The following is a 21,148-nucleotide window of genomic DNA, read 5'->3' on the forward strand; positions in this document are numbered from 1 at the left end:
CACTGAAAAACTACATGGGATCCCAGGTCTACTGCAAATGTATGATTTATAATCTCTGCAGTACTTGATAATATACTTCAATGTCTTTCTCTTTACTCCTTCCTTACTCTTCTGTCACAGAAAAAGAAATATCTCTGCTCCCTGTTGGGCCAACCTTTCTAGCAGTGTTCTAGATCCCATACTCCCGAATTTTATGGGACCGGAAATAATCTCCATTCTTTCAATAATCAGGTACTTCTCCTCTATAGCTACAAGCATGCTCAAACCTGTCCTATCCCAGAGGAAAAATAAAGCACAACTATCTTTTTTTTCAAATCAGCCTTGATCTTTGAGCTACCACTTTGATTGTCTGCTTTCCTTCAACACCAAACTTCTTGAAAGGCTTTTGAATTTGCTGTCTCTTTTCTCTAATATTTTACTTTCTTATTTCCTGCAATCTAGCTTTCTTCCACCAACACCTAACTAATATGTATTTGCAAATGATACCTATAGCCAAAACTAATGTCATTTCTCAATCATATCATGTGTCCCTTTGGTTCTTGGCTGTCTATCCTGTCCCCTTAAATGCTAATGTTCCCCTAGAGTTCTAATTTTGACTTTTCTTTCTACATGCCACTCAATGGAAAATCTTATCAATCTTTTTATCACATCATTATAGACTCCAAATGTTTATTTCTCACCCTTTCTTCTTTCCTAAATTCCAAAGGAGTACTTCCAACTATATACTTAACATTTACACTTGAATACCCACAGGAATCTCAAAGTAAACATATTAATCAATCTACTCATTCTTCACCCTACCAGCATATCTGCTTCTCTTCCTATGTTTCCTATCAATTCAAAATACTACTAGTTAGTGGATTGCCAAACTAGAAACCCAAAATTAGAAATACATTTCTCTTTCTTTAATTTCTCATATCAGTCAGATAGCAGACCTGTCATTTTAGGAAAATCTGTCAAATATTTTTCAAACGTACTCATACCACTTCTACCACCACTGCCATTAGTCGAAGGGCTCTGCTTCTTGATTGTTGGATTGCTGTGGTAGATTCCCTCCTGACCTCCATCCACCTTTCATTTTAGCTACCACAGTTATCTTTCTAAAACATGGATTTGAATATGTCACTCCCTACTTAAAGTCCTTAATTTTTCCTCTTTCCTTCAGAATCAGGTATTAACCTTTTTAAAGTCTTATCTTCTTCTTATTCCTCTCAAGTACTTGAGAGTATTTAGCGTGCTATCTTCTCTGAACAGATTATGGACTTTCACACAGATCTGTGCTCCTATTCAGGAAATAAAGTCTGCCTGGACTACCATGCTCAAGGCATAGAACTTCGAATATTTAAAATAAATGAAGAAATGCCCAACCACAGTTTAAAAAACTCACTTCTTTTCCAAAGTAGCTTAAACTCTTGAAAATATACTCAAATATGTATCCAGCAAAAAAAATTACATTTATTCAATATTCTGTATAATCAAAAACAGAAACAACATGAATTCTACAAGAAAAAAGTATATATAATCAGCGTACGTTTCAGAAATATTTTCACTTCTGTATTATGCTTTAGTTAAAACTAACCTGCCAGTGCTGAGTGACAGCATTCCACACTCCCACTTTCCCTGTATGACTCGTGGCCACCAACTGGTTACCAATAAAGAAGAGAGCATCTACAGGAACACCCAGGCTGAACACTCCTTAAACGACAATAAAAAAAAAAAAGGTTACTCAGTCACCATTTTTAGAATTAATCGAAACCTGGATTAAAAATATCTTAAAGGTGACTAATTTAAACCCATTTTAATTACTACAAGCTATGTGCTAGACATGTTGGGGACCAGAAATAAGACACTCACAAGCTCTTAAGCAGCTTACAGAACTACTAAAGCAAGAAAGTCTGTCCAAGCCATCTCATAGTGCTGTAACCTTACTCTGAAGCTGTGGTTCCTAATCTCAGTTGGTCATCAATATAACCTGACAGATAGATTTAAAATAAACAAAACAGAACTCCATGCCAGACTCACTAACTCAGAAAATCCGCTGTATTTTTACAAAATCTATAGACGAGTTAGATGTAACTTGCTTATAAACCTGGTATTTAGGAACTAGTGATCTGAACACACAGACTTGACCCTCAACTATCCAAAATGTGTTTAAATTCAGGAAATAAGTGAAAAGGAGAAAAAAAGCAGCAAGAAGTCACATGATACTAAAACATTTGGGCCTTTTACTCAGAGCTTATTTTAAAACCCCATGTTTCCCAGCACTGCAATCTCAATTTAATTAATCCAAAGACACTACATTAGGCTTTAGGATTCAGAAACATAAGAAGACAAGATGTTACACTTTAGTAGGAAAAAAACTTACACTTTAGTAGAAAAAAACTGCTACCAATTATAATTCAATACAATAATAGAAGGATGCACAGGGTATAATAGTATCTATGGGTAAAAGGGGGTATGTAAGGGGGTTTGAAAATATATCTTAGAAAAGAAGCCATCTGAGTTGGAGTTATTTTTTGTTGTTGTTGAGATGGAGTCTCACACTGCTGCCCAGGCTGTAGTCCAGTGATGTGACCTCAGCTCACTGCAATCTCCGCCTCCTGGGTTCAAGCAATTCTTCTACCTCAGCCTCCAGATTAGCTGGGACTACAGGTGTACGTCACCACGCCCAAATAATTTTTTTGCACTTTTAGTAGAGACAGGGTTTCACCATGTTAACCAGAATAGTCTTGATCTCCTGACCTCATGATCTGTCTGCCTTGGCCTCGAAAAGTGCTGGGATTACAGGCGTGAGCCACTGCAACCAGCCACTGCTCCCAGTGAGTTGGAGTTTTTAAAGTTAATACGAGTCCAGGCCAGGTGTGGTGGCTCACGCCTGCAATCCCAGCAGTTTGGGAGGCTGAGGCTGGCCTGGCCAACATGGTGAAACCCTGTCTCTGCTAAAAATACAAAAATTAGCTGGACATGGTGGCGCATGCCCGTAGTCCCAGCTACTCAGGAGGCTGAGGCAAGAGAATCGCTTGAACCCAGGAGGCGGAGGTTGCAGTGAGCCGAGATCGTACCACTAAACTCCAACCCAGCAACAGAGCAAGATTCCGTCTCAAAAAAAAAGAGAAGTTAATAGGATTCCATCAAATTGGGAAACTGAGTATAGGCAAGCTCAGGGAATCTGAGCAAACAAAAGAGTAAGTGTAGGCGAGAGAGGTTGTAAGGAGCACGCATCACACATCAATAGCAAAAGACCCAACAGACCTAAGCAGGTAATTCCAGGTTCACCTTGGTATGGCATGCATTGCCTTATACACTTGCCTGTCTTTACCAGAGTACTGCTCTAGGAGAACCTGGGTTGGAATCCTGGCTCTGAGAGTACCTTTGTTTGCCTCTTTTTTTGGTTCTTACCTCAACTACAAAATAGGATCTAAGCTAAATGTTTCAAGGATCACTTGAGTTTAAAAATGTTATAATCGGCCGGGCATGATGGCTCACAACTGTAATCCCATCACTGTGAAAGGCCAAGGCAGAAGAGGTCAAGAGTTTAAGACCAGCCTTGCCAACATAGCGAAACCTCATCTCTACTAAAAATACAAAAATTAGCTGGGTATGGTGGCATACACCTGTAATCCCAGCTACTGGGGAAGCTAAGGAAGGAAAATTGCTTGAACCCAGGAGGCAGAGGTTGCAGTGAGCCAAGACCATGCCAGTGCACTCCAGCCTGGGTGACAGAGTGAGACTGTCTTAAAAACAAAAAAAAAAAGTTATGATCCAATTCTGGCACCTAAATAGCATTATTTAAAAAAACACTTTATGGGAAATATATTTTTATCTGATAATGCAGGGAAATAAGTCTCACCTACAAAATATTATTTTCTATAGATGTCTGGCAGCTTCAAGTATCAGTTTATTGATTTTTAAAAAGTACCTGTGCCAATATAACCATTGTTAGCATTTAGCTGAGAAAAATAAATGCATGAAATGTTGAAGAACTCATGGGAAAAACAAACCAATTAAATGCAATTATAACATGCTTTAAAAACATAAGCCAGAAAGATTACTGCTTTCTTTTGAATCTTATACTGGTGCTAGGTATTCTCTTTTTGCTCAGAACTGTACCATATACAGGAACAGTGACAACACCTTGAAAACTTTTAATCAGTCTTGTGAAAGCAAGGCATCTAGCAAGAAGATATGAGACAAAAAGAAACCAAAACAAAAAACCTGCCAAGTATTGCTAGAAATATCTTCTACATAAACATTTTAATTATATGTATAAAATCCACATTTATACAAACATGCACATGGAACACATTATCTCAGCCTAAAAATCTAGAACAAAATAAAGTACAACATGCAAACATACAAAAAGCTAAGTCCTTTGCCCAGAACTGGTTAAGAAATAAACCTGCCACTTCAAAACATAAAGTCACCATTTCACATTGTATACAATTTTAGGGATTCTATATAATAGTACTTTAATGATAACAAACAATGCGAACAGTTTTTTTTTTTTTAGAACATGTAAAGCCAACTGTACTCAGTATAGGTATGTGAAAGGCAGAAATGAAAACAGAAAAACCAACTAACATTGATTACTCCAGGGAAGGATGAGGTTCTAGGAAATCAAGAAAGACATTCTGAATGGTCTCACGAAATTTCAAGCGTCACTCTTGCTTAGACTCAACAATCCCGAGCACCAGCGACAGGGAGGACAACAGTGTAAGTAATAACCGGTTCCTGTCTTACGGGGCCCTCTCGGTAAAATATTGCTTATAGCAGCAACCCAGTAACTCTGTCTTATCTAAGTTATAACGAAGGGAGTTCAGCCTCTGGGAGGGCTCTGTCATGGATATACCAGCCCTAACAATTTTCTTTGGATAGTGTTGTCATTAGCAACAAATGGTTCCTTTTACAGGGCGTGAACAAATTACTATTGTGCAAGCTCATAACATAGCTACCTATCACATTAGCCTTTGAAAACCAAGCAAGTAATAAAATTCCCTTCACTTATTGGTATGTTACAAATAGCTACCTGAAAAAGGAAAAAGAAATCACAATTGATTTACTTTCTGTTTAAATACCAGTGTCTTATAATTTCAAAATTTTTTATGTTAAAACTTTTTTCCTAAAGTTGTTAGGGAGGACTTAAGCTATCAAACCACGCTAGAATAAATGGCATCAGATTATTCTCTACTTTAATACAGCAATAACAAAAAGTATTGGACAAAATACATGAGGTAACTGTTTTTAGGTACTGGACAACAGGCAGCAGAGGACCTGAGAGATAGAAACACTGACAAGCCCTACATTCCCCTGCCTAAGAGTACTTTTTATCACAGCAGAAAAAGGTGACATCCAAGTGATAGGGTTTGGCTCTGTGCCTCACCCAAATCTCATCTTGTAGCTCCCATAATCCCCAGGTGTTGTGAGAGAAACCCAGTGGGAGATGAATGTATCATGGGGGCCGGTCTTTCCTGTGCCATTCTCCTGATAGTGAATGGGTCTTACAAGAGCTGACGGTTTTAAAAACAGGAGTTTCTCTGCACAAGCTCTCTTTGCCTGATGCCATCCATGTAACATGTGACTTGCTCCTCCTTGCCTTCTGCCATGATTGTGAGGCCTCCCCAGCCATGTGGAAATATAGGTCCAATTAAACCTTTTTCTTTTGTAAATTTCCCAGTCTTGGTTATGTCTTTATCAGTAGTGTGAAAATGGACTAATACACCAAGTAGAGAGAGATGATTTTCCAGAACTGAGGAGGCAAAGAACTTGAGGGTAGAATTTGTAGGTACAGTACAAAAAGGAAGTGAACTGTGCCAGAGTGGGGAAGGGATAGCATAAAAGTTGGATAAGGGTTTCCCTAAGACCTTGGCTAAGGCCAAACTGCACCTGGGCAGGGCAAGAATCTCCAAGAAAAGAAAGGGTGCTGGCTGGGCCCAGTGGCTCATGATTGTAATCCTAGCACTTTGGGAGGCCAAGGCAAGTGGATCATGAGGTCAAGAGACCAAAACCATCCTGGCCAACATGGTGAACCCCATCTCTACTAAAAATATAGAAATGAGCTAAGCATGGTAGTATATGCCTGTAGTCCCAGCTACTTGGGAGGCTGAGGCAGGAGAACTGCTTGAACCTGGGAGGCAGAGGTTGCAGTGAGCTGAGACCCGCCACTGCACTCCAGCCTGGTGAAAAAGTGAGACTCCTTCTGAAGAGAGGGAGGGGGAGCAGAGGGGAGGGAAGGGGGAAAGAAAGAAAAGAAAAGAGAAAGAAAGAGAAAAGAAAATAAAAGAAAAAGAAAAAAGGAAAAGAAAAAAGAGAAAGAGAAAGAGAGAGAAAAAGGAGGGAGGGAGGGCAGGCAGGCAGGCAGCCTTAGGACTAAGAGGTAACTGTAGATATCAGAGGTCATATGTGGGTAGATGGAGTAGTTCCAGCTCAATAAAAGTAGAGTCCTTGCTGAGCCCCTCAGGTACTCAATTAAATAAGATTCCAGAAAAGCAACATCTTAAAAATAAGGACCACACCCTTGAAAAGGAGCCCTGCTCTAAAATTAAAAATAAAGCTGGAAGAGTCTGCCTATCCCTAACAAAGCACTGAAACAAGCTTAACAGGATTAAGATCCGTCAGTAACTTAATTGCCTGCCAGAACAAAGCTCACAACTTTTGAAGGAAGGCAACATAATTCATAACCCTACAGAATGTATCATTCACATGTACAACACATAGTCAAAACTCTCCAGACATGTGAAACCGGGAAATATAACCCCAAATAAAAACATGATAAACAGATATTTATATTAGCAGATAAAAACTTTAACAAATTAAACAGCAATTATAAATGCTAAAAAGTGAACATAATGAACAAAGACAAGAAATCTCAGCAGAAGAAACAAATTAGAAAATGGAATCAAAAGGTAATGCTAGAGCTAAAAAGTCCAACATTTCAAATAAAAATTCACTAGATAGACTTAACTGTAGATTGAATAGTACAGAAGTATAAAAGACATTAAAAGTAGATCAATAAAAGATACCTAAACTGAAGAATGGAGAAAAAAACTGAAATAAAAAATCGGGGCTCCCATAACCCCAGGCTAATATAAAGTGATCTAGCAAGCTCAAAAGGAGGAAGAGGGAGGAGAGCAAGGGAAAGACAGAGACAAGGTGAAGGGAGACAAGTACAGGCCTCCCTCAACTGCGTCAACCAAAAATGTCTCTAGACATTTCCAAATGTCCCCTGGTGGATAAGATGTCCTTGGTTGTCAAACACGAATCTAGAATATATAAAAAATATTTACAAATAAATAACAGGATGACAGCCTCATGAAAAAGGGTGCAAATGATTTACAGAGAAAATTCTCAAAATAAAATATACAAATGGTCATTAAGTACAGGAAAAGATGTTCAATCTTATTAATCATCATAAAAATGCAATTAAATCACAATTAAAATCACTGAACCATTAAAATCCACAATAATGGCTCCAATTAAAAAGACTGACAATATGAAGTGCTGATAAGGACATGGAGCAGCTGGAACTCTTATGCACTGCAAGTAAAAATGTAAAAAGGTACAACTGCTTTGAAAAACAGTTTGGCAATATTTCATAACCTTAAACATATACGTTTCACATGACTAAGAAATTCCACTCCTACATATTTACTTTAAGAAAGCATATGTCCATAGAAAGACTTCTGCTTGAATGTTAATTACAGCTTTATCCATAATATCTCCAAATTGGAAATAACCCAAATGTCCATCAAAAGGTGAATGAATAAACAAATTCTGCCATATTATTTCAATGGAATACTACTCAGCAAGTAAAAGGAACAGACAACTGATACATGCAACGACGTGGATGAATTTCAAAAGTATTATGTTTAATAAAAAGCCCAGCATAAAACATATACTATATAATTCTACTCATGAAATTCTAGATAAAGGAAATCTAATCGATGGTGACAAAAAACCTAAACTACATAAACAATGCAGTTTATGTTGATTATTTTCCTTCTGGGAATCTGAAGTCTGGTAAATACTAGGCAGACGATACCAACATGACTAGCCTCCAGTAATGATCTGGAAAACCAAGTTTCTAATGTTTCCCTGACAGACATTTCACAGGTATTGTCACAATTTGTTGCTCTAAAATTAAGTACCTCCTGTGATACTCTACTAGAAGAGAACTCCTAGAAGCTTGTCCCTGGTTCCTTTAGACTTTGACCCATATGTCTTTTGTTGTTGCTGATTCTACTTTGTATGTTTTCACTGTAATAAATCATAGCTCTCTCATAAATCATACCTCTATATGCTGAGTCATACAAGTCCTCCTAGCAAATCCAGGAGTGGTCTTGGGGACTCTTAACACAGATATAAAATTCTGGAGTTAAGGTAAGGGGTCCAGATTAGATATATAAACATCCAAGTCATAAGCATATAGAAAGCATTCACAAAGGCTTTAGAGTATTTAAGATCACAAACAGAATAAATACAGAAGATGGAGTCCACGGACTGGACTGGGTCCTGAGGTACTCTAATATTGTGCAGTCAGGCAAATAAGGAAGAACTATCAAAAGGAACTAAGAAGAAACAGAGAACTAGGATGAAAATCAGTACAACAGGGTGTCCTGGAAGCCAAAAGAAGGAAGTCTTCAAAGGGAAAGGAGTAATTAAACAATATAAAATATATCAGATGACAGCACTAGTTAAGAAAAAGACTTAGGATCCTGTTAAGAAAAAGACTAGGATTTGATTACAGGATTTAGCAGAATAGAGATCATGGGTAACATGATCAATAGTTTTATGGAGTGGTTGAGGGCAAAAGCACAATTAGACTTCCCAGCCTTTAGAACTGTGAGAAACAGATTTATAGAATACATCTATAAGCCACAAAGACATGTTTTTGTTACAGCAGCCCAAATGGATTAAGGCACTCTAGCTTTAAGAAAAAAATAAAAAAAGGACGAAATTAAAGGAGAACGTAGGGTAGTCTTTGTTGTTGCTTTTCAGGCTAAATTACTGCATGAATGTATGCTGATAAAAATCATGTCACAGAGTGGGAAATTTTTACTGATTCAGGAAAGCGGGGGAATTGCAATGTACTTGAGGAGTGAGAGGAAATGGCATCTAGAATACAATTGGAGAAGTGACCTTAGGTAAGAGCAGAGAAAATTTAATCACAGTCACAAAAGAAACAATAGAGAATATCAGAATTGATACACATAGATGGGCACATGTCATGTTAACAACTTAAGGAAAATTTCTCCTGGTTTTCTCTATTTTCTCAATAAGAATAAGAGAGGTGTTGTAAATTTAGCAAGAAAGAAAAAAGTATGAAATATCATCCAGGAAAGGAACAGAGAGAAACAAAAAAGATTATACAGCAGCATTGCTGGGTAGCTTTAAAGGTCCACTTAAGAACAGAGATGAGGATTTGAGGTTGAGCATTGGTGTGTGTGTGCACATATGCATGCCCATTTCTTGTACCCAGCCATACTCAGCTATAGAGATGTTAAGGCAGATTTAGCCAACTTGGAGTTTTTCCAAGTTAGGCAAAGAAAGAGACACAAGAAACTTGGGGCTCTTTGCTAGAGTGATTATAAGGACAGACTCCATGTCTGACAAAAAGTGGAAGTGACAAATGAAGAGAACCCAGTGGAGTTGAAGAATTCACTCAGGGAACTAGAGCTAATAACTTCAAAGGAATGAAGGATAGTAACTGAGAGGGCAGCTGAAGACTATGTCAAGTGTAAGTCTAGATGGCATGAGATTCAAAACCAGAAGGGAGGAAGGGAAGTTGGGAAAGAAGGAAAGGACAATGGTCCAGAGCAGTGGTTTTCAAAGTGTAGTCTGGGAAACATGGTTACCCAAGACCCTTACCAGAAGTCTGAGAGGAAAAGACTATTTTCACGGTAATATGGAAAACATATTTGCCTTTTTGCCTTTTAAAAATTCTTATTCTCTATGAGTACACAGAAGAGTTTTCCAAAGGTTACATGACATGTGATGAGGACACCATTAAGATAGCTAATGGAATGTGCATATATATTTTTATTTTTTCTATAATTATCTATAGTGGTAGGTTTAGAGTATAACTAAACTTCCCAAGATCAGCATAGTTTGTTCTAAATACTTCTAGTGTGCTCTTACTTGCTATCTTCAGTTTATATCTGCTATATAACTCTCTGCAACCTCATTATTGTCCAGTAAATTATTTTGAAATCCAAGTGTTCTGTGCACCTACACAGTGCTGCAAGAAATAAGTAAATACGGCTGTGTTGCTCTGCAATATTAGTATTAAAAATGTTTTGAAAGTTTTCTAAATTTTTGTATTTTACCAAAAACTATTAAAAATTTTTTGTCTTGCAATAAAAAAAAATAAATTCTTACACTTAATGATGGATCGTGGGCTTAAAAAAGGACAAGTAGAACACACGCCTGTTCAATCCATAGGTGTACACCTAAGTCTAAAGATACTGACAAAGAAAAATATGACAAATCAGAATTCTTTAACTCATAAAAGGAAAGACTCAAAAAATTGGGCAAAATTGTAAATAAAAATTTTAAAATAACAAAAACTATCTTTCCCTCAACTTTATAGATCTTAATGACTTAACCTTATTGTGCTTTATCTAGCAAAACATTTTTGAATATTATCATATCAGTTGTTGGTTCACTGAGACTGAATACTCAAAGTTTAAAGAAAAAGAAACTGGCCAGGCACAGTGGCTCATGCCTGTAATCCCAGCATTTTGTGAAGCCAGGGTAGGAGGATCACTTAAGCTTAGGAATTCGAGACCTGGGCAACATAGTGAGACTCCATCTCTACAAGTAATAGCCAGGCAATGTGGTGTACACCTGTAGTTCTAGCTACCCAGGAGGCTAAGGTGGGAGGATTGCTTGAGTGCTTGAGCCTAGGAGACTGAGGCTGCAGTGAGCTAGGATCACATCACTGCACTACAGCCTGTGTGACAGAGCAAGACCCTGTCTCAGAAAAAAAAAAAAAAAGAAAGAAAGAAAAGCAGAAAAAGAAATTAAGAATTTTAAATAAGGATGTAAAAACCTCTTTAAATCCAGAAATTGTTTGGTATAGACTTTCATACTAGAAATGAAAAAGCTAATGAAGGCTTGCAAATATAAGTTATGACATCACAGTGGCTAGAGAAGTACACCCAATTGCTGAGAGACTAATAAAACTTTAAAGAGATGACAATGCTGAATGTCTGCTAGATGAAAAGTCCATGAAAAAAATAACATGATAACTTTTCAATAACACAGTAACTCTTCAAACTAAATATGTGGCAGAGAGTCACCCTCCTGTCTGTAGAATTGTATTTTTGTCTTGCAAAATACAAATTTTGAATATATAGATGTGGCTGGACCTGGTATTTTACTTGTATCCATCTGATATTAGCTCCAAGTGATTGTTAAAAATCCTTTATGTGAATGCACAGCTACAAACACAGGAAGTGAGAATTATTCAAAGTGTTGAAAACTTTTATTAATTTCATGGCTTATTCTAGAACATCTGTGTTGACATTTACACTGATGATGCAAAGCGATGTTTGGTAAAAACAGCAGATACCTTACTTAGCCCAAACCAGGACAGTGGTACTAAATTTTACTAGTGACCATTACATTCTTCTCTGCCACCGACTTTGAAGAATATAAAAGGTCAAATCAAAGATTTAAAGATTAAAAATTTAGCCTTTTATGTTCTCAAGTCCGTGGCAGAGAAGAATGTAATGGTCACTAGTAACTGAAGAACGTCCTTGATAAAGCAGTAAAAATTTGTATTGACTAAAACTTCATTTCAACTACATATCTTAATATTCTATATGACTAAGTGCTATGGCTATGTCAAGGAAAAGCACCTTCACATTTGTTGGAGCAAAGAGCCACATGAGCTGCTCTGTTCATTAAATACCCATTTTAATTTGAGATGATGAAAAACTGGTTATTCAGAGTTGGGTGTTTGGTAGAACTAGCCTCAAAAAATAAACAAAGTGAGCCTGTTATTTCAAGGAAAACAACTGATGTTATTTGTTGCCATTGATAAAAATTCAATGTTTCAAGTGAAAGTCTGCAGTTTAGAAATCTTTTATCTGCCACAGTGAGTGTGACAACTCCTTAACATGTGGTCAGTGAGGACACAGATGAATGTAATTTTTTTTCATATTACACAATGAAAGGTATCAACATTTGGAAGATCTACATAACTCAGTAAACCAACAATTTCCAAATCCCCAACACACTATAAAACCATGTATGGATAAAGGATCCATTCAAAGTATAAAATAGTCTGATGAACTTTAATTTAACAGAATGTGAAAAGTTCACTGATATGATTTTAGAGTTTTGATAAAGAATCAAAGAAGACTATGCACAATTTTCTGAAGACTAAAAAAGTTTTTTTGACTTACATATCTGTGTAAGATCAAGTTTTCTTCATATACTTCAAGCAAAACAACATATCACAGCAGATTGAACACAGAAATAGATTTCAGAATTCACAAAAACATCAAAGAGATTTATGCAACTGTAAACCAATGCCATTCCTCTCACACATTTTTGGAAAATGTGGTTATTTCTCATTAAAAATGTTGCTTATGTTATGCAATGATTGTAGCTACATTAAATTAACATTTATAAAAAGTTCTACTTTAACACATTTTTGGAAAACGTGTTTACTTCTCATTAAAAATGTTACTTACATTATCATGCAATAATTATAGCTGTATCAAATTAACATTTATAAAAAGTTATGTTTTAATTTCTAATATGATAAATACTGACAGAAAATGACATATATGAGGACTCTTTCAGCTCCTGAAAAACTTTTTAAGAGGATTAAGGGGTTCTGAAACCAAAAATTTTGGGAATGTCTGGTCTAGAAGCAACAACGAGGAGCAAGAAAGTAACTTCCCTACATTCAAGTTCAGTGGTTTGAGAGGGGTGGAGAGAAAACAGCCACCACTAGGTGGCATTCAGGAAAAGTAACATTCTCAAAGAGCAGCCAGGTTTCAATTAGAGTAAAGAGGTGAAAAGATGCTCCCTGGCTCTTTTCTAAAACATAATTTTTCCTTCATTATCAGCTCACTCCTCCCACATTACATAGTGAGGCAGCTCTAACTAATAGTCCAGGTTAATTTTCATACTCAGTGTCAATCTCTTTTATAAACTTCAAAACATTAATATCATCAAATAGCAACACATAAACAAGATTCTTCCTACCAATTTCACTTCCACTTCCCCCATCTTGAACACTCCACAAGATGATGCTACTCTCTGAGGCAACAGCAACCATTTTATCTTTGTCTCCATGTGGACCTCCAACCACTTTTGCATTTAAAGCTACTCGTTCGATAGTCCAATCCAAATATGGGCTTGTAAACACTTGCTGCCATCCTGAAGATTCTTTGATTCTGTTAAGGAGAAATAGGCACATAAGGTAGACTCAGCAGCAATTAAGTAAACAGAATATACAACAATGCACCAAAAAAATAAAACTAACCAGTTACTCATCCACCTTCCTATTTATTACAAATAAAATTTTGTTGATATGTATCATCTATGAAGCCACAATATTATCTTTGGGGTATTTTATACTTGCATACCATAGGACGTATAACTACTTATAAGAGACTACGGTTCTATATTTCTCCAAAGAATAATTTAATAAAGTCCTCCAAATTTAAAAAAATTTCAAAAACTTAAAAAAAGATGATTTTACCTTTCATGTTTCTCTACACACACACACACACACACACACACACACACACACACACACACACACAATGCAACACTGCCATCTTCTATGAGTAGGAACATTCAGCAAAAATCTAAATTTCAGAATTATTATTCCTTTAAGTTATTAATCAGCTTTTCAGTGTTTATTAACTGAAATAACATATACTGAATCTCTTACTTTTTGAACTTCAGATGGATAGTCTTACCCAGAAACACTAAGGTAAGTAAGTGTATCATATGCATTCCAATACCTTAGCACTATTATATAAAAAAGGATAGGGTGTGGAATACCCTTTGAAGACTGGTTTTTAAAGGTCTAAAACTGTATAGAGCTATTGATCACCCACATGTGAAAGCTAATACCCAATTTCTCTAATAAATATTCCTGTCAGTTTCTAATAATTCTTTGTGCCCTATCTGAATTTAGGTATTAAAGACATGTTTTCCATGTGACTATCTGCATAGTGGCCTTCATAAATTTAAAGCTTTAGCAGTTGTGTAATCATAATAATGAAAGAGTTGAACTATGAATTTCAATTATTTTTAAACTAAACAAATAATGCAAGCATAATTATAAAGTTTCTCTTTTGTCTTACCTAAAGTGAATAAATAGAAGATGAAGCAAGTGTTCTTGTACAAACTACCTGACAGTCACTGCAAAAAGCAAACTTAGGTATTCATAATTATGGTCACCTAAAGGCCTAAATAAAACACATCAACTTCATTTTCCCTTAAATATGTATGCAAGGTAATACAACTATAATTCATTAAAATATACAATTCAGCCTATTAATCTGAAGAATTAATGATTTCTTTAAACTTCAAAGCAATAGAGAAATATATCAATTTTTCCTAAGCATTGTGTAATTTGTAATCACCCTCTTCAGCCACCAGATAGCAATCATTTGTTAAGACAAACAAATGGAAATACTTACCTAATAAACACTAAAATTCACTGACATTCTCTTATTCCTTTACTTTCTTAATAAATTTGCTTTCACTTTACTTTGTGGACTCACCCCAAATTCTTTCTTGTGAGAGATCCAAGAACCCTTTTTTGGGGTCTGGATCAGGGCCCCTTTCCAGTAACATCTTCCTGGGAAACTATGAAAGGGGATAGTGGAAATACCCCTGACCCAAAGGAAACAGACTGCAGCACCAATTAGCTGACTTTGGAGTTAAGAACACTTTCCTTTTGAGCTTTTGCAGCTTTTAACAATTGAGTAATGTATACTCTTATAAACAAATTGTGGAGCCTATTCCTTTCTACCTGATTTCTCCAGAATTTGGAAACTATTTGTGAGTATTCTTAACTTATGGCAATAAGAATATATTTTCTTTTATAACAGGACACAATTGGAGAAACTGGTTATTTTTACCATGGCTTTGACAGAAATACCATGCTTTCAGATATGGACTTGTTTAAGAGATCAAATTTGACTCATAGAGATGATAAAAGCCCCTTGGGAAAACTGGTCTCATACCTTGTCTACATGGTCCCTGTACAAGGTTCCTGACCTGTCTGGGGTAAGGAAAGAATGCCACTTTCTGACAAGCCCAGAATCCCCAAATTATCATGGAACCTCAAGAGGAAAGAAATGTACCCAACTCGTACAGTTATCTGTAGGCAATGATAAATTCATGGCAAGGCTCAAGGCTTTAAGAAGACTAATTTGAGATTCTTAAAGTTCCATCAAAGTGAATTTAAAAGGGCTTATATAGCAACTATTCTTCTACAAATAATTAGGCCAAGTATAGTAAGACTAAATCTTATTTTGTAAAAAAAAAAAAAAAAAAAAAAAAAAATCAGCCCTATTATGATTTGTCTTTAGTAAAAGTCAAAGACCAAAGAGAAGAGAATTGTTTAAAAAACTATGGTATAACTTTTATTAGATTTGTCTCATCAGTAGTTTTTGAGTTTTTTCCTGCAATTTAGACTCACCCTGCTTATTCCTGTGGAACAAGCAGTGATCTGTGGCTGCTGTTCAGAAGAAACAAGAGGCATAGGTAACATAGAAATCTGGATCAGTATTCTAATTGTGGGCAGGTATTAGAATTGGCTAACACATCAGTGTGGTTCCAACTCCATATAAGCTTGGTTCCAACAATTTCCCAGTTCATGAAAAGCCTTCTTATTTAATTTTCTTGGGATAATTTTACTTATTTTGCTTTGCTATTGTGGAACATACTGCTGCTGTTCTCTTTGTATAGAAATGTGAGATAAACATACTCAGTGCTTTCTTAAATCAAACACGTATTAATCCTCCAGACATCACTTTTTGTCAGAAATCAGAGTTCTCATCACACTGACACTTTCTGACTGAGCTCTTCTCTACTCTGAATGCAGGACACCCTAATAGGTAGAAATATCATCATCCTTATTTAGCCTGCAGAAGTTACAGAGAATGAATCTTCCTCCCTCTGCAACCCTAAGATTAAGAGTCCCCTTGTAAAAGGGAGGGGAAAAATATGTCAGAGGCATTCAAACCAGAGTGACTCCATCTTGAATAGGGACTGGGTAAAATAAAGCTGAGACCTGCTGGGCTGCATTCCCAGGAGGTTATTATTAGTCACAGGATAACAAAGGAGGTCAGCACAAGGTATAGGTCACAAAGATCCCACTGATAAAACAGGATGCAATAGAAGAAGCTGGCCAAAACCCACTGAAGCCAAGATGGCAACAGAAGTGACTTTTGGTCATCCTCAGTACTCATGATACGCTAATTATAATGCATTATCATGCTAAAAGACACTCCCACCAGCCCCATTAATAGTTTATAAATGCCATCATGAAGTCTAAAAGTTACCCTATAAGGTCTAAAAAGGGGAGGAACATTCAGTTCTGGGAATTGCCTGCTCCTTTCTGAAAAACTCATGAATAATCCACCCCTTAATTAGTATATAATCAAGAAATAACTGTAAGTATATTCAGTCAAGTAGCTCTCAGGACTTCTCTGGCTACAGAGCAGTCATTCTTTCATTCTTTTACTTTCTTAGCAAACTTGCTTTTACCTAAAAAGTATACATATACATAAAATCTCATCTTTTACAGGGATATTACTTCTAAGTTGCTTTTCTCTATAGTAATTAGGGCATTACACGATAAGGAAATGGCAAAAAAGGGTAAAGTAATCAGGATAGCATATTTAAAAGTGACTGTAACAACTACAGAATTTAACTCTTAATAAGACATATAAATATACTTCTGTTTTTAAAATAATAATTACAAAGAAGTTACATATTTACTCTACAACTGTTCATATAAGTAATACATTTAAAATATGTAGAACAAGGCCAGGCACAGTGGCTCACACCTGTAATCCCAACACTTTGGGAGGCCGAGGCAGGCAGATTACCTGAGACCAGTCTGGCTAACATGGTAAAATCCCATCTCTACTAAAAATAGAAAAATTGGCCAGGTGTGGTGGTACACACCTGTAATCCCAGCTACTCGGGAGGCTGAGGCAGGAGAAGTGCTAGAACCCACAAGGCAGATGTTGCAGTGACCCAAGATCATGCCACTGCACTCCAGCCTGGGTGACAGAACAAGATTCTGTCTCAATTTCAAAAAATAAATAAAGCAAATAAAATATGTAACACAAGAATAAGCTCTGTTATTTCAGCTCTGCATGATCTTATAGCTGCCTAGTAAACCAACCCTCTGAAGTTAAGACAGCTATGCAAAAAATATAGTTTTTTCTAGTTATTTCCTATGTGAGGACCTCAATAAAATACAGTAAAGAAGACATACCCTGTGAGATTTTGAAACTTACTATAAACATATGTCACGTCAAATTGTATGGGAAGAGACATGTCATAAGGACATGAGAGAAATGAAAAACAGATCCAAGCATATACACAAACATAAAACAAAATAAAATGGGCTATCAGATTCAGTGAGAAAAAATGATTTAGGTAATGAATTGTCAGAAATAATTACCTACCCACTGAGAAGAAAATAAATCCTCATAAGCAAACAAAAAAGTAAATTCCACAAAGATTAAAGATCTAAAGTGGAATATAAGCCCCAAGAGGGCAGCAACACAAACAACTACTCTTTGTGAATAGAAGTTACACTGTCATAAGCTCAGCAAGAAAAAGGAACATAAGCATAAAGCCTAACCATGTAGAAAATTAGTGAAGCTAGGAGAACAGCAAAAAGGTCTTCATTGTACTCTTTTTTTATTAACATTTTTTAAAACTTATTGATATAAAAACTTGATGAAAAACAACTTTTAGAAAAGATTACACTTTTAAACAGTTTAAATATTTTTATTTCTTTTGAAATCTTTTCATTGCCATTGTGTTGAATGATTTAACTGGGAGGAAAATCAAATATGTCCTCAATTTTCTTCCTTCCTCACTTTGCATGGGTATACTGCTCTGACATTACTGACACTTGGTGAAAGCAAAGAAAGATAGTGGTCAAAGCAGACACAAAGAACGGAAAATGCGATGGCATCATCCTACTCACAATTGTTACCCAGTGAGTTAAATTTTGCCTAATAATGTGGTGTTCCTGGAAAAGAGCAATCTTTTTTTTTGAGATGGAGTTTCACTCTTGTTACCCAGTCTGGAGTGCAGTGGTGTGATCTCAGCTCACCGAACCTCTGCCTCCTGGGTTCAAGCAATTCTGCTGCCTCAGCCTCCTGAGTAGCTGGGACTACAGGCTCGTGCCACCATGCCAAGATAATTTTTGTATTTTTAGTAGAGACAGGGTTTCACCATGTTGACCAGCCTCAGCCTCCCAAAGTGCTGGGATTATAGGCGTGAGCCACCATGCCCGGCTGAAAAGAGCAATCTTTAGCATTGTGTACAATGACAAAAAGAAAGTTATGCTGTTATACTTCAATCACTTATAATCATTTCACAATTCTTCTGGAATTCCTTACCAACAAAAATATGTACATAATATGTAAACAAGAGTCTACAAGTCATCTCAATTCAAATCCATACAATAAATTCAAAACAATGCTTCCTAAAAAAAATTCCTTTATTAGTCTAACTTCATATAGAAACATCCCCACAGAAATTATCCAAAAAAATAATTTCCATGCTATTTCATAATTAAAATTACAAATCCACAAAACACTCTTTTTTCAAAAATTAATTAATTTATTTATTTTTTGAGACGGAGTCTTGCTCTGTCACCCAGGCTGGAGTACAATGGCATGATCTCGGCACACTGCAACCTTCCACCTCCCAAGTTCAAGTGACTATCCTGCCTCAACCTCCTGAGTAGCTGAGATTACAGGCATGTATCACCACACCCAGCTAATTTTGTATTTTTAGTAGAGATGGGGTTTCACCATGGTGGTAAGGCTGGTCTTGAACTCCACCCACCTTGGCCTCTGAAAAGGCTGAGATTATAGACATGAATCACCATGCCCAGCCAAAACACTCTTAAAATATAAAGTCTGCACCTAATCATTACTACATGAAAATATAAACCTGAGATTACTGATATAAACAGCTCTTACCAGATATGCAAAACCTTTTATAAACTCAGATTTTAAAAAAATACATCTGGCATTCTTTAAAAATATCGTTAAAATGTATCTGTAAACTTTAGAAGACATTTTCGATATTTTTCAAACTATTTTGTATATTTTTTCTTAACCAAATTCAGCAGTGATAAATATAAATAGAAAGTTTACACATCTTTGATTTTTCTCCAATTAAGTGCAATAATTATTTAAGCTAGTATATCCAACCATTTTTGTGCTTCTATACCATTCTCTGTCATCAACATTTCTCAAATGAGTACAGTGATTTTGAACTAAGCGTCCTATCACTTTCCCAATTACAAAAAAAAAATCACTGGTCTACACTATTCTTCATTGCTTCTCAGTCTCCCAGAATGTAAACATTAGTAAAACCAAACTAATTCTTTATGTTTCACACATTAGATGTTAAACCATACCACTGTGCCCACAACTACCCTGCTTTACTACCTCACTTCCCAAAATGTGGTACTTATGACCAATGTAGTTTCCCTTGCTATAGAATACAAAACACATGATGCTATAGAATACAAAACTAATGATGTTCTGTCATTAGTGACAGAACATCAGAAAGCTCACATTAATAATCCTGTCTAACGTCATTACATACTACCATCTTAGAAGCTAGATAGAAGCAAGAAATAATACATCAAGGTATCTCAGTTATACAACAGCTCACACTTGTCTGCGAAATGTTTACAACTCATAAAGCCTGCCAGAAGGTTTACTAAATTAGCTGCCAAAATAAAATCAAACTAAATTTTAATCAGATAATACAGACGTGAGCAAAATATGCAGGAAAAAAACCCGATGACTAAAAAAAATCTTTACAATCTAAAACTATAAAATCAGAATTAATTTTAAAACTATCACCTCTAAAAGCAAACCATTATTAATTATACAGTACCTGTAACACACAGCAAAATGGGCATATGCAGCTACAATCCAGTTGTGATGGCCAGCTACTATTAGCACCTTTCGTGGATCCACAGGAAATCCTGTTGATTTTAGAAAAATAAATATTTTACATTCTAAAATGGGGGTTGGCAACTTACAGCCCAGGCCAATTTCAACCTTCTGCCTGTTTTGAACTCAACCATGCTTACATGTTTACATATTGTCCGTTATGTGTTCATGCTACAATGGCAAAGTTGAGTAGGTCTGACAGAGAACGTGTGGCCCACAAGAGCCTAAAATATTTAGTCTCTGGCCCTTACCAGATAAACTTTGTCAACCCCGTTCTAAAGATTCAGAGAAGACAGAAGACTGTACAACATTTTAAATGAAAATTACGTGTTAAATGAGAATTTCCAAGAAATCAATGACAAATCTGGATTAAAAAAGATGAGGCAAAAATCTTTAAAAGTAATTACTTAATATCACCTAGGACTAAAAACATACATACTTTTCTTTTTCTATCTGTGTAATCTTTGCTTACCTAGCCTAACAGTATCTTCTCCAGTTCCAGAGAGAACAGGCTGCGTACCATTTCCCCGGGCTTCACCTTCCGTAGAATTTAGTCCATTCCTAGAATCAGCAGATCTGACTGTGTTGTTTATTTTACGACTAGGAATACCTATAAAGAGGAAATGAAAACAAATACATTTCTAAGTTCACCTTTCAGAAATTAAAAATATCACATTGTAACAAAAAAATATAAAAATCTGAATTTCATTAAAGCCGAAATACATCTTCCAATGTAGCAAATTATTGTAAATATTTAATTATAACTAAAAAATAAAATGAAAATTAAAGAAAAACAAAGACAAAGACAAAATTCTTTCAAAAGATTTCTAGTATTTGTCATACTGTTTATAATTACTAAGATTAAGATTTATCATATTATGCTCCACTTTACCTAGCTTTAGGTTACTGAGTTAATGGGTAATTAATTCAGTCTGTCAGCCACT

At 36.0% G+C, this 21,148-nt stretch overlaps 1 protein-coding gene across 12 annotated transcripts in view; it reads right to left on the reverse strand.

The window, feature by feature from the left end:
• KCTD3 (potassium channel tetramerization domain containing 3) overlaps positions 1-21,148 on the reverse strand; it is a 55,052-nt gene that overhangs the window by 22,707 nt on the left and 11,197 nt on the right. For all 12 annotated transcript variants that reach the window (XM_078356582.1, XM_078356581.1, XM_035280780.3 and 9 more), the window contains 4 exons: positions 20,677-20,814; positions 20,146-20,236; positions 13,219-13,409; positions 1,580-1,695 (listed from right to left, as the gene is read on the reverse strand). In XM_078356582.1, the coding sequence (XP_078212708.1) occupies positions 1,580-1,695; positions 13,219-13,409; positions 20,146-20,236; positions 20,677-20,814 (536 nt within the window). The remainder of the gene's footprint in view (positions 1-1,579; positions 1,696-13,218; positions 13,410-20,145; positions 20,237-20,676; positions 20,815-21,148) is intronic.

This window comes from Callithrix jacchus, chromosome 19, assembly GCF_049354715.1.
Source record: "Callithrix jacchus isolate 240 chromosome 19, calJac240_pri, whole genome shotgun sequence".
In the NCBI taxonomy this organism is placed as follows: Eukaryota; Metazoa; Chordata; class Mammalia; order Primates; family Cebidae; genus Callithrix; species Callithrix jacchus.